This window comes from Macaca nemestrina, chromosome 8 (genome assembly GCF_043159975.1).
Source record: "Macaca nemestrina isolate mMacNem1 chromosome 8, mMacNem.hap1, whole genome shotgun sequence".
In the NCBI taxonomy this organism is placed as follows: domain Eukaryota; kingdom Metazoa; phylum Chordata; class Mammalia; order Primates; family Cercopithecidae; genus Macaca; species Macaca nemestrina.
In genome coordinates, this window is record NC_092132.1 from 75,560,583 (window position 1) to 75,577,645 (window position 17,063).

At 41.4% G+C, this 17,063-nt stretch overlaps 1 protein-coding gene across 3 annotated transcripts in view; it reads left to right on the forward strand.

Moving 5' to 3' along the window:
* LOC105483609 (solute carrier organic anion transporter family member 5A1) overlaps window positions 1-17,063 on the forward strand; it is a 151,151-nt gene that overhangs the window by 54,575 nt on the left and 79,513 nt on the right. For all 3 annotated transcript variants that reach the window (XM_011744570.2, XM_024793326.2, XM_011744572.2), the window contains exons 2-3: window positions 10,199-10,331; window positions 16,383-16,600. In XM_011744570.2, coding sequence (XP_011742872.2) covers window positions 10,199-10,331; window positions 16,383-16,600 — 351 coding nt within the window. The remainder of the gene's footprint in view (window positions 1-10,198; window positions 10,332-16,382; window positions 16,601-17,063) is intronic.

Sequence of the window (17,063 nt, forward strand, 5' to 3'; positions counted from 1 at the left end):
TTCTTTTCTTCCCTTTCCTTTCTCCTCCCTCCCTCCTTTTTCTCTTTTCTTTTCTTTTCTCTCTCTCTGTCACCCAGGCTGAAGTGCAGTGGTGCAATTATAGCTTACTGCAGCCTCAACCCCCATCACCCCACAGGCTGGAGGGATCCTTCCACTTCAGCCTCCCAAATAGCTGGGACTAGAGTCATGTGCCACCACACCTGGCTAATTTTTAAACTTTTTGTAGAGACGAAGTCTCACTACGTTGCCCAGGGTGGTCTTCAACTCCTGGACTCAAGTGATCCTCCTGCCTTGACCTCCCAGAGTGCTGCGATTATATGCCAGAATCATTTCTTGTGATTCAGGGGCATAGGTTTCCAAGCAGGTTGAATTATTTCATATAGATTGTAGAGTTCAGAGAGTTGGTCCCCGAGGTTGCAGCTGACTCCATGGAACAACCCAGTTTGAGATAATCCCTGATGCAGCCTTGTTGGGTTTTTGTGGTGAAGAGGGAGGAGCGTCTCTGAATTCTGCCAGGAATGGGGTGGCAGCCTTGATAAGTGGTGAAGTAGCTCCCGGAGCATGTTGCAGGGTGCAATTTCTCCCCATCTCTGGAGCAGCCATTGGGAAGGTCAACCCATAGGACCCTCCCCAGGGCCAGGCTGGAGCTGAATAAAGAGCCCTCTGGCTCGTCTTAGTGTCAGCAGTTATTCATCAGAGAACTTGGATTAGAACTCACATTTCTCATTACTGGATAATGTGAGAGAGCAAGCATAGGTTCCAGCTAATCCAACATGCCATGTGTTGAGTGAGCTTGAGTCCTGGAGAGAATGAACTCTAAACCTCTCAGGCTACCATCTTTCACCCACTGGACGAGCCCGAGGGGCAGCTGGGGCAGCAGCGACAGAGACCTCTGGGTGAGATATGCCCAGAAGAGGTGTGATGCTGCACCCAGCTTCTCATGAGCAATCACCAAAACTGATCACAAAATAAGCACCGCATAAGAGAAGAGTAAGATAAACACTGTTAAAGGAGATAATGTAAGAAGACTAAAAAGGAAAGAAAAACCATTCAACACTAAAAATAAGGTAAAATTAAGGAATATAACAAAGGTTTAAAGTTCTAAAATCAAGATAATTGCTACAAATAAATTTAGCCTCATACGAACAGCACTAAAAAAGTAGGCAAACTTAAAAGTATGAGAGATAGAAAGTAAGAACACATTCAAAAGAAAAACATGAAAGTTAATTTTTAAAATATAACACCCCAGGAAAATGTTTTAAAAGATAAAATACATTTAAAATGATGTAAGATCAGGTGGGGTGTGGTGGTTCACACCTGTAATCCCAGCACTTTGGGAGGGTGAGGTGGGCAGATCACTTGAGGTCAGAAGTTCAAGAGCAGCCTGGCCAACATGGTGAAACCTCATCTCTAGTAAAAATGCAAAATTAGCTGGGCATGGTGGCGGGAGCCTGTAATCCCAGCTACTCAGGAGGCTGAGGCAGGAGAATCACTTGAACCCGGGAGGCGGAAGTCGCAGTGAGCCAAGGTTGCACCACTGCACTCCAGCCTGGGTGACAAGAGTGAAACTCCATCTAAAATAAAATAAAATAAAAAAGTAAGATCAAAAGCTAAAAGTGAAAGAGAGATTAGAGTATAATAAAGGTGAAACCTGCAGGAGAAAGTTAAAAATGTGATGGTAAATGGGATTAAAAATAGCAGTTAATGTGCTTTAATGTCAAAAGCAGAAGTGATCATAGAATAAGGGGAAGAGTCATTTAAGAAGAAAATTAAATACAAGTTCTGGTAAGGTCCAGGAGCTTGGGGCAGATCAGTGCAGGAAATACTGTGGGGGGTGGGCAGCGAGGAGGCAGCTAGGAAGCTGTAGCAGGGCCAGGCTTCTTGAGAGCCGCCTCTCCACTGGGGCAGCTGTGAGGTCCGAGGCCAGGGTGAGCTGGGGAGCTGGCTTCCCCTTGTGGAAGGTGGCCTTTTTGGAAGGGTCTGAAAAGATCGGAAACCCTTCCCATCATAAGTGGCTTCTTAACTCCACGAAAGTACACAGCTGAGCTGGGAATGATTTACAATGATACACAATCAATGATTTGTAAATCAATGATTTACAATGATTGTGTATATGTGGGTGGGTGTCGCAATCTTTATGTTGGGATCTGCTTCACTGAAAAAATTTAACTAACTAATTAATTAATTATAAAATAATAAAGACAGAGTCTCACTCTGTTGCCCAGGCTAGTCTTGAACTTGTGGGCTCAAGTGATCCTCCCACTTCGGCCTCCCGAAGTATTGGGATTCCAGGTGTGAGATACCGTGCCCGGCTGGGATCTAGTTCTTTGCAGCACATGCATAATAAAGCTTCAAATAGGTCATACAATCTTCAGAGCAATAATCTCAGCTAGATATTTGTAACAGCATAAAGCTGGCATCCATAGGGGAGTATTCTATGAAGTATGAGATAACCACATCATGAGGCACCATTTAGACACAGCAAATGTTATAGAAGAATACTTACTGACATAGAAAAAGCTTGAGATAGTTACACGAAAAAACAGAACTATAGAACAATAATTACTGTGTAATTCTAACTATTCAAAAAGTTTATACAGTAGATGAACATATGAATAGTACAAAATATTTATTACTATTGTTAATATGGTATTATTTGGGTAGTAGAGATTATGCTGATTTTTTAAAATTATTTTTTGTGCTCTTGAGAGTTCTCCCTAAATGAATCCATCTTATATTTAGTAATCATTAGGAAAAACCCTAAAGTTTAATTTAAAATAATTATAGAAACAGGCATAGACATGCACGTGTTCAACTCCAGAAAGATACCTTGCACTGGCCCTTCTGCAAGGAAAGAGAGGCTGGATGTTCTCTTTCCCAACTCCCATCTCCCCAGCCTGTCACAAAAACCAGTTCCTGAATCAAAAATAGTGACTCCAGAAGAGATAACTTATTAAGATAACCTAAAGGTGTTAAGTATGTCATGTATTAAGTAATGTATGTATGTGATCTACACAAAATTAATATTTAATAATATTTATTAGAGAACGAGTAGGTAATTATTCAACATAAAAATCCAACTTAGTATTTTTTTCAATGTTTATTATATTAAGCATGTTACATGCATCATCATTTTAGGGCTCAGAGAGAGTAACTTTTGACAAGGCACAGGTGTGGGCGCGGGGCTCTGATCTGATCTGAGGATGTTCACTTCAGTGCTTCCTGTGTCAATAGTTCAGTATTTTAGGTTTTGGGGCAGATTCAGAAAAGTGTGATTCATGTTGCCTGCCCTCAAAGTCTGTCTAACCTAGCTGGAAAGATGAAAAAAAGTGATGAATGGGTATGTAGTGATAATACAACAACATAATACAGTGGGCAGTGCAGATAATACTTGATGTGAGCCCCTAGGACAGACATTCCTGTGGCCTGTGTGGGTCAGGCGAGGCCTCAGTGAAGCACTGGGCTTTCAAGGATGGGGAGTGTAGCCCATGTGGGTCACTGAGCTAGCTCTAGGTCGAGTGTACATAGGATGTTCTGGAGAAAGAATGACCATGCGACCAGCAGACTCTGGGGACTCAGTCAAGCCTGAAGGGATGGTACCACAAGATGCCAGTTTGCTGACTGAGTGAACGAGGTGGAAGCACAGTCAGGAGAGAAATCATGTCCGAGGCCGAGGGAGGCAGGCTGTGGTCAAGGTGAGGACAGACATGTTAGATGAGCAGTGAAGTGATAGCAAGAGAAGGGAAAGAGGAATGATATGGTTGCAGGTGGGTCGGTATCTGCTAGGGACTGAATTATGTCCCCCAAGGATTCATATGTCGAAGCCTTGACCTCCAGTATGATTGTATGTGGAGAGGGAGCCTCTAGGGAGGTTGTTAAGGTGAGATGAGGTCATGTGCCTGGTCCCTAATCTATAAGGTCCTTATAAGAATAGGAAGAGACGCCAGAATGCTCTCTCCCTGTTCGTGTAGGGAGAGGAGGACACAGCAAGAAGGTAGCCATCCACAAGCCAGGAAGAGAGACCTCCTCAGAAGGCAGTGCTGATGGCACCTTGATCTTAGACTCCACCCTCTTAAACTGAGGAAACCAATGTCAGTTTCTTAAGCCACCCAGTGTGTGGTATTTTGTCATGGCAGCCTGAGATGACCAACACAGTCTAAATCTATATAAGTTTAAGTCTGTGACTATGGGCAAATAAGGAAATAACAGGCATTCCTTTGATGTGTAACCTGTACATCTTGCCAAGGTTGGGAGGAGGTACATCCAGACAAAGGTGGAATCAGAGATATAGGATAAGAAATAAGGGGTATGGTCATTCTTTTGATCATGGTATGTAATCAATCCATAAAAAATTCATATTGAATGCCTCCCATGTCCAAAGAGGCAAGGTCTTACTCTGTTGCACAGGCTGGAGTGCAGTGGAATGATCATGACTCATGCAGCCTTGACCTCCCAAACTCAGGTGATCCTCCCACTTCAGCCGGGACTACAGGTGTGTGCCACCATGCCTGGCTAGTATTTGTATTTTTGGTGGAGATGGGGTTTCGCCGTGTTGGTCAGGCTGGTCTCCAACTCCTGACCTCATGATCCACCTGCCTTGGCCTCCCAAAGTGCTGGGATTACAGGCATGAGTCACCGTGCCCGGCCTAAAACGGCTTATTCTTATATAGCCTGTGTGCCAGGCATTCCACATGCTTTACAGGTATTAACTCCTTTCATGCCTATGATAACCCTGTGAGTCAATACTTCTACCATCTCAGCTTTACAGATGAGGAAAAGGGCTCAGAGAGCTTAAACAACTTGCTCAAGGTCCTAAGATTGTTGAGAATTGGAGCTGAGATTTGAACACATGATTTTGGAGTCTGTGCTTTATCCACTATGTAGTACTATGTAGGATGTGATTCCTGCTGTCAACGATGCAGAGCTTCTTGAAAAGATATGAGATAACTATTTGACAGGATAAATAGAAATAAAAAGTAGGGCACATTTAATCTCAAATAAATGGAATGATTTAGCATGCTCTCAGAGGGGAGTGGGCACTCCATTGCCTGTGAGATAATCCAATGGGGTGCAGGAAGGACAGATTGGAGCTTCTATTTATATTTATATTACTGGTTCATTGAATTCAAATGAAGTTTGAATTGAAGTTCAAACTTCCAAGTTCTTCATCAAAAGAGAAAATCAATGACGGTGTAATCAGATCTGATGGGACACGGTCAAAAAACATGAATTTATCAACTTCACCACATGAAATATGGGTTGATAGCTGCTGTTCTTAGCTAAGATGTCGGGAGCTGGTGTACACTGAGGAAGAATTTCATCATGACATCTACTGTTATTCATGACAGTAGAGTGTTCACTGGCTGCATGGGAGCAGTGAGAGTAACGAGCGTGTGAGTGCAGAGGGCTGTGTGCCTCCTCCACGTGCGGGGCACTGGGGACACAGCAGTGAGCACCACTGACAAGCATCTCTTGAGGAGCTTATGCTCCAGTTGGAGAAGACAGATGATAAGCAAGATGGACAAAGGAAATATGTAGTGTTAGGTGGTGATATATACTAAGGAGAAAAATAAAGCGGGAAAAGGGGTGGTAAGAATTGGGGAAAGAGTCTTTAATTTTTGAATAAGGTGGCCACGTCAGGAGCCAGTGAGAAGGAACTGTTTGAGTAACTACCTGGAGGGAGTGAGTGAAGGAACCGTGTGGCCATGTGGCGGGGAAGAGCATTCAAAACACACACACACACATACATACACGCATGCATACACACACAAACACACACACGTGCACATAGAGCAACTGCTAAGACCCTAAGGCGGAGATGTGCCTGGAAGGTTAAAGAACGAAGAGACCAGTATGACTGGAGCCTAGGGAACAGGGAGTGATGAGAGACGAAGTGGGGAGGTAAAGGAGAGGCTGCAAATGTGTCGGCAGGTCCCTGTAGCTACACGTGGGTTTCGGACTGAGAGTGGGATGGGAAGGCACTGGAGGGTGTGAGCCAAGAAGTGACATGATCTGGCTCATGTTTCTAGAGGATATTAAGGCTGCTGTGTTGAAATACATTGTAGGGAAGTAAGGGCAGAAGCCAGGAGACCAGCTGGAAGGCCTAGGGTAATTTTCCAGATGAGCCTGGACCAGAGTATTAGCTATGGAGGTGAGGAGAAGGAGCTGGATGCTGGATATAATTTGATGGGAGAACCAACAGGATTTACTGATGCATTTGAAGTGAGCTGTGAGACAGAGACTGATAGTACCTACACATCACACAGAAAACGCTTCCATTCGAGATTAATACTTAAAACCTTTTACTTCTAGAGATGCATGAGGGAGTGTGAAGGCTGCTAGAATAGACAAAAAAGAGTCTACAGGGATTCTGAGGAGAAAGGCCATTCAGAGGAGGACAGTCAGGGGTGGACTTGATTGGACCCTGAAGAATGGGTAGGATCCAGAGAGTTGGAAAGTCCCAGGCAGGGTATGGTGAGGTCAGCAAAGGAAGGGACCTGGTTCCTCCTAGGCCTGTGCTGATCATGGAGCCTGGAGTACAGGCTTTAGATCTTACAGTTTTAAGATAGAATGGTAGCAGGAGGCCAGTTTGTCCGGCACTTGAACTCCAGGTGGGGCAGTTTAGAACTTTACCTTCAGTCAGTAGGAATGACTGGGAGTTTTTGACTGGGGGAGTTGAGTGGTACGGGTCGGCTTCAGCAATTTGCTTCTCTTGTAAGCTCTGACTGAGAACCATTGGTTAATATATATAATATATATAATACACACACAGAGTAATATACATATACACACATTCTTATATAACTGTAATATATAGTTATATATTCATATGTATACATATATAATTGCGATATACAGTAATTATACACATATACACATATATGTAAGTGTATATGTATGCATATGTGTGCCATGTGTGTGTGTATATATGTATCTAAATACACACAGGCACACATATACATGCATATACATACACAGGCACACATATACATACATATATACACACACAGGCACACAGATATATATGGGAATGATTCCATTGGACTTGCTTGCTATATAATAGAAATAAATGTTTCTGGTTACACTGACAAATTTTAAAAAGCTTTATCTATATTTTAGGGAGTAGTTAGGGTTTTTTTTGGTGAATGCTATTTAATGAATTTTCCTCTCACTGGATAATTGTGTGTCTGGCCAATACACATCCTGCACAATTCCGTTTGCCACTCCAAGATGTTATCCTCAGGTGCCCCGGCATAAACAGTATGGCGGAAATACCCTTTTCCCTGTCTGTGTTTGTAAGATAGCCTCTTTCATGCCAGAAGAACTATTTTGGGAGAATGATTCATGTCACATTTTGGCCTCATTACAGTTTTAAGTTGTAAATGATGCCGGTTTGCCTGGAGGTGTAAACATAAGTGTTATCTTCATATGCATATGGGAATACCTGTAACAGAAAAAGTACTTTCTATTCTTGAGTTACAGTCTAGGTTATAAACAAAGAGATTAACAAGATCTTTATCAAAATTCTAATTTTATTGATGAGAAGCATACTTCCGAAAGAGTACCAGTTACCTGTGGCTCTGCCTCCATTTTCCATTTCCAATCACAGATGGAGAGTCAAAGAACTTAATGTCTTATTGTTATGAGCAGATGATTCTATAAAATAAACACTGTGCTTTCTCTTTTGAAATAGTGTGAAAAGTGAGAGCAGGTGTTAAATTACTGTCTTGCTGTTTGTGGTTAAAAGTAACAGGAGGTACAAAAATCATTCAAAGTGTATTTAGGTGTGAATGATAAAGTAAGGTGAAGCCATTCTAATTATTCCAGTTTGCTTTCTGGTAACTTTAAAGGATGTGGCAAAGCTTCCTTATTTACTCAGTGGTTAACAATGTATGACGACATTGGAAATGAGGAACACTTAACATCTGAGTTCATTACCAGGCCTTGTACACAACAGTGCCATAAAAGTGTTTATTGGCTGGGTGTGGTGACTCACATCTGTAATCCCAGCACTTTGGGAGGCTGAGGTGGGTGTATCACAAGGTCAGGAGTTCGCGACCAGCCTGGCCAACATGGTGAAACTCTGTCTCTACTAAAAGTACAAAAATTAGCCCAGCACGATGGCAGGCGCCTGTAATCCCAGCTAATGGGGAGGCTGAGGCAGGATAATCGCTTGAACCAGGGCGGCAGAGGTTACAGTGAGCGAAGATCACGCCACTGCACTCCAGCCTGGGCGACAAAGAATCCGTATCAAAAAAAAAAAAAAAAAAAAGTGTTTATTGATTTGTCCCCAGATAACTGAGTTCAAATAGGAAAAAATTAGGTTTGGAATGTGGCTAGATTTTTCTATGATTCTCAAGGAATTACATACCCTATCTTAAAATTTTAAAATTGACAAAATATTACTTATTTTATAATTTTAAATTATAAAAGTGAAAATTGAAAAACAAAAAATTAAAGGAATGCTAATGGATTTGTTGTTGTTTGCTATACATCCTTTTTTTTTTTTTTTTTGGCGTCTTGCTCAGTTTCCCAGCCTGGAGTGCAGTGGTGTGATCTTGCCTCACTACAATCTCTGCCCACTAAGTTCAAGTGATTTTCCCACCTCGGCCTCCCGCGTAGCTGGGATTACAGGTGCACATCACCATGCCCAGCTGATTTTTGTATTTTTAGTAGAAATGGGGTTTCACCATGTTGGCCAGGCTGGTCTCAAACTCCTGACCTCAAGTGATCCACCTGCCTCAGCCTCCCAAAGTTCTGGGATTACAGGCGTGAGCCACTGCACCTGGCCTGTTTTTTTTTTTTTTTTTTTTTTTTTTTTTGAGATGGAGTTTCGCTCTTGTTGCCCAGGCTGGAGTGTGATGGCGTCATCTTGGCTCTCTGCAACCTCCACCTCCCAGGTTCAAGCGATTCTCCTGCCTCAGCCTCCCAAGTAGCTAGGAGTACAGGCATGTGCCACCACAGTGGCTAATTTTGTATTTTGAGTAGAGATGGGGTTTCACCATGTTAGCCAGGTTGCTCTCGAACTCCTAACCTCAGGTGATCCACCAGCCTTGGCCTCCCAAAGTGTTGGCATTACAGGCGTGAGCCACCATGCCTGGCCTATATGCACATTTTGATGGCAAGTTTTTTGGATACAGTGACAACCTTTTTGATTCACTGACAGTGAGACATACTCTCCCCACTCCCTTGGGCATGTGCTTTAAAAAATTATTTTCTGGTTCATCTGTGGTTGGTGCTTTCCATTTGGAACTTTTGACCCATGCCATTTAGGCAGATTTATTCATATTTGAATAAGATTCTTCAATTAACAGTAAACCAAATGCATTGTAACATCTTATTTAATTCTAAAGTGGTGGTTTGAAAAAATATTAGCAATTTGAGGACACTTAAGCAGTTTTGTCAATTCAGCTGAATCCAGCCTCATAGCAAAATCTGGCCTTGAATTCCCCCATCCTGCTAGAATCTTCTAACTATGATGAGTGACACCTACTTTTTTCTTTTTTTTTCTTTATGTTAGACATAAAAAAAAGTCTTCTCTTGGTTATTCAGTGACTGCCTCATTAACTAGCCTGGGTCTCTACTTCTAGAAATTAGAATTTAGTGGTTCTGGAGTGGGGCCCAAACACCTACATTAAAAAACAGGGCCGGGTGCCGTGGCTCATGCCTGTAATCCTAGTACTTTGGGAGGCCGAGGTGGGTGGATCACGAGGTTAGGAGATCGAGACCATCCTGGCTAACACGGTGAAATCCTGTCTGTAAAAACACACAAAACTGGCCGGGCGTGGTGGCGGGCGCCTGTAGTCCCAGCTATTCGGGAGGCTGAGGAAGGAGAATGGCTTGAACCCGGGAGGCAGAGCTTGCAGTGAGCTGAGATCCAGCCACTGCACTCCAGCCTGGGCGACAGAGCGAGACCGTCTCAAAAAACAAACAAACAAACAAACAAACAAACAAACAAAACAAAAGCCACCAAAAAAGCTCTCCCAATGATTCTGATGCTCTAAGAGGACAATGGGTAAATAAAGGGCAAGCTTCAAAACCAAGATGTAAACATGGACACAAATCTCCGAAGGTCCCCTTTTTTGAAAGTTAACTGTATTGAACTGTGATGTGCCTATGGTATGACAGTGAAATGAGAGAACTCCTAACATGTAATGAAACGTTGCTGTATTTCACATTTCCCCTTCTGTCTTCTCAGCCATCATGTATGTCATGGGAGCACTTGGCCCTGCAGTGGGATATTTATTAGGTGGACTTCTTATTGGTTTTTATGTTGATCCCAGAAATCCTGTTCACCTTGACCAGAATGACCCTCGTTTCATTGGAAACTGGTAAGTTCTGTTCTCTAATTTTTAAATTTCACTTCTTACTAACGATAGTTAAAATAATAGTACATTTGTATTTAAAATTTTTCCAATAGGGAGACAAAAAATAGCTGAAACGTGTCTGGGAAGGGGTGACAGGCAGGATAATAACATCCCAAAGAAAGCTACATCCTAATCCCCAGAACCTATGAATATGTTATCTTACATGGCAAAAGGGACATTGCAAATGTGATTAAGGACTCTGAGATTATTTTAGATGACCTGGGTGGGCCCAACATAATCAAAGGAAAGAGCGAGGCAGGAGGGCAAGAATCAGAGAAGGAGATTTGCTGATTGAAGCACAGGTTGGAGTGATGTGCCTTGAAGATGGAGGAAGGGGCTGCGAGCAAAGAATGCAGGTGGACTCTAGAAGCTGGAAAAGCAAGGAAATGGGCTCTTCCCCAGCCTCCAGAAGGCACGCAGCCCTTTCAGCCATTTTACACTTCTGACCTCCACAACTGTCACATGAATCAGATTGTGTTCCTGAAGCCATTTCTTATAGCAGGGAGCTTATACAGAGGGTTTGGGGACACTGGCTTAATCCGCATTCTTCAGGTTTGGGGTGCTTCCTTTATAGCAGAGTGAAGGAAAAGGACTGCTGTGGCTGTGTGGGGACTTTCCTGCTGACTTTAATCATACCTTTCAGTATCTTTTCTGTGCCTTAAAAAAATACATTGTTTTCACTTTCTTATTGTATTTGTGTGTCTGCTTTACAACCCTCTCCCACTGCCTGGAATGCCAGTCCTGCTTTTCCATTGTCACACTCTCAGTGACCCTTTTTTCTTGCTAATATTTTGTTTCCTCACGTGTGCTAGAGATTTAACTGCTTTCTCACTTCCTAAGACTTAACTGTCTTGCAAAATAAGTGATGCTTAGGACTCAGAATGAGAACTTCAACTTTGGATGTTATGTTATTTATCCAAATAACAGAGTCGTGTTTGAGTTCTTGCAGTCCTCAACTTGAACATAATAAGTTATTTTTTACAATTGCAAGCACTAACTGAAAATATTGGTGTCCTGAATTCATTTCATGTGGGTTAGCAATATATATACATTGATAAGGCATTTTCACTTTATAGTAAAGAGAATGCTTCAGTATTAGAAAAGATACGTGCCAAGTAATTACTCACTTTTTTTTGGAACATAGATGCACATGGAGAAAGTAATTACTTTCTAGAGTGTCTTAGAGTACTTTGTTTTCTCTGTGTTTCATTACATGATAATAACATTGTAACTCTGAGGTTGGTAGGAATAATGTTTAACACTATTGATTTTCAAAACAGCTAACAGATACCAGTTGTTATACACACTTCCTATTTTCATAAGTAATGCTCTTTGAAGTTGGAAGTGTTATGTCTGGTAGAATTTTTAAATCATACAGAAAGGAGTTCCCCTGTCAGCGTTAGGGAAGTAACACAGGAGTTTTAAGTTCTTGACTCATAGTGAAATTTCTGGTCTTGTCTGTTTTCTTTCCAGTTCTGAAATAAATCAGAGTAGAGACTTTTTTCATTGTCAGAAAACCAGATTAATTAACTCTATTTATGAACATCCAGCATATGTTCTGTGTTCTATTTAGAGGTCCTTAAGGAGGGCACAGTGACAGGGAAACATCTGGAGGGAAAGATGGGGAGAACCAACTCGGGTAGGGAGAAGGAGGGAAGGCAGGAGCTTTAGTCTTACCAGTGCTTTATGCTGTCTTTTGAACTGTTTTTAGGAGACGTTAGTCCAGTTGGCAGCAAAATTGAGAGATGAGAGCTGGGTATGGTGGCTCATGCCTGTAATCCCAACACTTTTGGAGGCCGAGGCAGGTGGATCACTTGAAGGTCAGGAGTTTGAGATCACCCTGGCCAACGTGGCGAGCCTCCATCTCTACTAAAAATACAAAAAATTAGCCAGGTGTGGTGGCGCATGCCTGTAGTCCCAGCTACTCGAGAGGCTGAGGCAGGAGAATCGCTTGAAGCTGGGAGGCGGAGGTTGCAGTGAGCTGAGATCGTGCCGTTGCACTCCAGCCTGAGTGACAGAGTGAGACTCTATCTCAAAATAAATAAATAATAAATAAATAAAATTGAGAGATGAAGAGTATATGACCCTGAAGCCATATTCCCCTGGGTTTAAACCCTAGTCTGCCACCTAATACCTATGTGACCTTGGGGAAGTTACTCTGTGCCTCAGTTTTTATAATCCATAAAAGAAGGTAGTTATGGTACTTATTATCATAGGGTCATTGTGAGGAATGAATGAGTTTACATGTCTGGCACTCTAAGTTGTTCCTGCTGTACAGTATGTGTTAGCTATTCAGTCCTTTGAATCTAATCAGCGCTGAAGTAATTTTACCCATTTTTAATGGCTCAATGTTAGTTCTACACATGATAAAGACTGTCAATATAGAAACATATAATGAGGGTCTATTTAAACACAAATTTGAATTTTATTGAGTAACTACTTGTAACAGACTTCTACCTTGAACAAAAACAGTTATTTGATGCAATGTTATTTTTTATGATGTATAGCAGCAGTGATAAGTTTTCAATAGGTATATGACGAGAGGGAGAAGACGGAAGGAAGGAATGAATAATGCTAAAATGTATTGGGTGCTTATTTTGTGTCCAGCATTATACTAAGCTCTACAAAAATTCTCATTTAAGCCTTGTAACAACCATAGGTAGTCACTGGTATTATGTGCATTTTGCAGCTGAGGAAATTGATGTTCAGGGAGTTCAATAATTTTCCATAGGCCTCAGAGTCAGTGAGAGCTGAGAAAAGAAACTGACCCAGAGCAGAGCTCTCAGTCTATTCTCTTACTGGCCCCCTTAGTGAATGGTCTCTGAGTCACGGTTCATGAAAGGGATTTAGGTAGCTTGGCTTTTCAAGTGTAGCTAGTATTGATGTGTCTTTTTCCAACATGTACTGCACACTTTCTTGTCTCACTCAGCTTTTCTCAGAGTCCTCTTTAGTATCATTATTATATCATGTGTTGTATCGATGTTATTTGAGACTGTTGAAGAATGAGTCAGTTTGCTCTGCTTTGAAGCGACCCCACACTTTAGTATTATTTTTGTATTATTTTTGTTTATTTGCCATATTTCTCCCCTTCCTGTTATGCACCTTCACTTTGGGCTATTACAAGTAAATTTTTAATGTTTGCATATAATTTTAAGTCAATGGCTGGGGCTGGGATGGGCAGGGAGGCTGAGTGCAATGCTATGTAAAAAGCATGCCGGGTGCGGTGGCTCACACTTATAATCCCAGCAGTTTGGGAGGCTGAGGCGGGCAGATCACTTGAGCCCAGGAGTTCAAGACCAACCTGGGCAACATGGTGAGACCCCCCACTTCTCTATAAAAAAATTAAAAATTAGCCACTGCGCCTGTAGTCCCAGCTATTTGGTAGGCTGACATGGAAGGATCACTTGAACTTGGGAGGTCAAGGCTGCCGTGAGCCATGATTGTACCACTGCACTCCAGCCTGGGTGACAGAGTAAGGCACTGTCTCTAAAGAAAAAAAATCAAAATGAATAAATAAATAAATTAAAAAGCAAAGCAACCACACAAAACTAGCTATCATGAACCGATTGCTAATTTGGGGACAGACATTTTATGACGTCCATCATAACATTGTCTTATTTAATTTCGATGATCCCCAAACATACTTATTACCCCTCTTGTAGATAAGAAGGCCAATTTGGAAAAGCAAAATAATTTCCCCAGGATCCTATAGTAAGCAAGTGGTAAAGACAGGATACAAACCCAGATCTGTCTGAAGCCACAGCCCATGAGGTGTCCCCTACACTACACTGCCTGCCCTCTTCTGGAGAGAGTGTGAGAGCTCAGGGAGCTGCAGGGATTCGGGGGACTGGAATGGAGAGTTTGTGGAGACTGGCTCCAGAGGCAAGTGAGCAGTGCCTGATGGGTAAGAACCTCGTAAGCAGCCAAGTAGTAAGAGGGGCCAGGCACTATCATAGCTATGTTCTCTGTAGACAGATGACCTTTTAAATTATTTTTATTTTTATTTTTGAGACAGAGTTTCACTCTTATTGCCCAGGCTGGAGTACAGTGGCAAGGTCTCGGCTCACTGCAACCTCTGCCTCCTGGGTTCAAGCCATTCTCCTGCCTCAGCCTCCCGAGTAGCTGGGATTACAGGCACTTGCCACCATGCCTAGCTAATTTTTGTATTTTTAGTTGAGACAGGGTTTCACCATGTTTAGCAGGCTGGTCTCGAACTCCTGACCTCAGGTGATCCACCCACCTCGGCCTCCCAAAGTGCTGGGATTACAGGCGTGAGCCACTGTGCCCAGCTGACCTTTTTAAAATCAAAACTGTCTCTTTCAATTTATTTATTCAGCAGATTTTTTTTGAGTACCTAATCTGTGTCAGGCACTGGGCTGGTGGTTACATTCTGAATAACTGAGATTGCTGGAAGTCTGCCCTGAGCAAACTTCTCAAAATAAAGCCCTTTCCTGACTATCTTAAAATCTTCATTTGATGTAACTTTAAATATCTTTGAAAATAGCACACTTAATTATTAATGACTAATTGTAGGAATCATTCTCTCAACTGTGACCTTTAGTAGCTGATAACAGCACTTAATAGAAACTTATTTTAAAAAATGAATTTTCACTTTGCAATGGATCTATATTCTTACTTGATTGAATTCAGTATTAATACTTATGATGCTGCTTGCATTCTGCTTACAATTGATGGGAATGTGTTGACTATTTATGAACTTGGAAGCTTGAATGGCAGAGTTTGGAGGTGAGGAATCGTAGTTAGAACATGGCTACCCTGTTAGGGAGGGCCAGGGACCTCTGATTGCTAAGGAAATGTTGAAAGGGGACCGAGAAATTGATCCACGGGGCATCATGCAGTCAAGAAGCCCAGGGCTCTAATACTACAATTTCATTCTACTCTCTGTATTTGCTTCCCAGTGCTCTGCAACGTGGCAAGCTCAGGTGAATTTAAAGACAGAAGTGTGAGTCTAATAGCTCCTGTTCTACTTTTCTTGGGAAGCTTTCCAATACACATTCATTTCCCCTCTCTGAATTGTGATAGCACTCATAATCTGTACCATATAATCTAACATTTAATTATATGCATTTTGCATTTTTTAGAGGTTGTTTCTTATATTTTTGGCTTGTTTATGAATAGGTTGTAGGTTCTTGACGGCAAGGGCTAAGTTTAAATGTCTTTGTCGGTAACCCTCATACTTGGTGAAGTATTGTGAAGGCCAGCTAAGTGGGCAGCAATACATTCTTTTATTTTTTAAGTCTTGCTCTGTCACCCAAGCTGGAGTGTGGAATGCAGTGGCCTGATCTCTGTTCACTGCAACATCCACCTCCCAAGTTCAAGTGATTCTCAGGTAATCCCCGAGTAGCTGGGATTACAGGTGCACACCACCATACCCGGTTAATTTTTGTATTTTTAATAGAGACAGGGTTTCACCGTGTTGGCCAGGCTGGTCTCAAACTCCTGTCTCAGCCTCCCAATATGCTGGGATTGTAGGTGTGAGTCACTGCACCCGGCTGGGTCAATGCATTCTTAAGTGTTTGCAGAAAAATATTTGAATATTCTCAATAATGTAAAACATATTTCACATGGGATATTAATGCTTTTCTTATGAGAAAGAAATGTCTATATTGGTCCATATAACATGCTATAGTCTACATTATTTTTCTATTGAATTTATAATTTAGTGATATATCATAAAATACACATCATAGAAGGTTAGCAATGCTAGCAGAACTAACTCATTGGTGCTCAAAAACACTTGAATGAAATTCTAATCAGGTTGCTGTTTATAATATTCAGTATAACACTAGTATAATTATTGAGTAGATTTCTCATTTACATCACAGAAAGGGAGAATTCCTTCATTTTCTTAGTTTGCTCAACTTCCCACTGCTTTACAGTTGATTACAAAAAGTTTTCTCGAGAATTTTTTCACCACAAACTTCTACTTTGCTAATTTGTCCTCACTCACAAAAGAAAAGCCATAAATGCTATTCACATTTTCCAATTTTTTAGGTGGAGTGGATTCCTCCTTTGTGCCATTGCAATGTTTCTTGTGATATTCCCAATGTTTACTTTTCCAAAAAAGCTTCCACCTCGACACAAGAAAAAGAAAAAGAAAAAGTTTTCTGTTGATGCTGTTAGTGATGACGATGTTCTGAAGGAGAAATCAAACAACAGTGAACAAGTGGACAAAAAAGTTTCTTCTATGGGATTTGGAAAGGATGTCAGAGGTAAAGTATACCTCTTGAATAAATACATGCATGGAGCTTTGGTCAGTGCTACTCAAAGTGTGGTCCCAGGCCAGTGCTGTCTACCCACTGTCTGTGGTTGGCTTGTGGCCAGATAAGTACTAAGATTGAGAGTAAGTGTTGCAAAACTTTTAGAAACTTGACAGAGTAATTTTTTTTGTGTTGCATCTAATAATAATTTAAAAATTAAGCTTATATTTTGTTATTTAAAATTAATTTTTAAATTATTCATTTGTGTATTTCGCAAAAGTATTAGTAGATGACAGGCTAGAAATCATAATTTTAAAAAATGGCTTTTCCTCACACACAGTTTGAGAAGCACTGATTTAGATCATAAAGAAACAGATGTCTATATATGTTATTTACTATAATTAGAGATGTCTGATTTTTAAAATATTAAAAATCAAGTGCATTGTGCCATGGAGGGTTTGTTTCAGGGGAATAA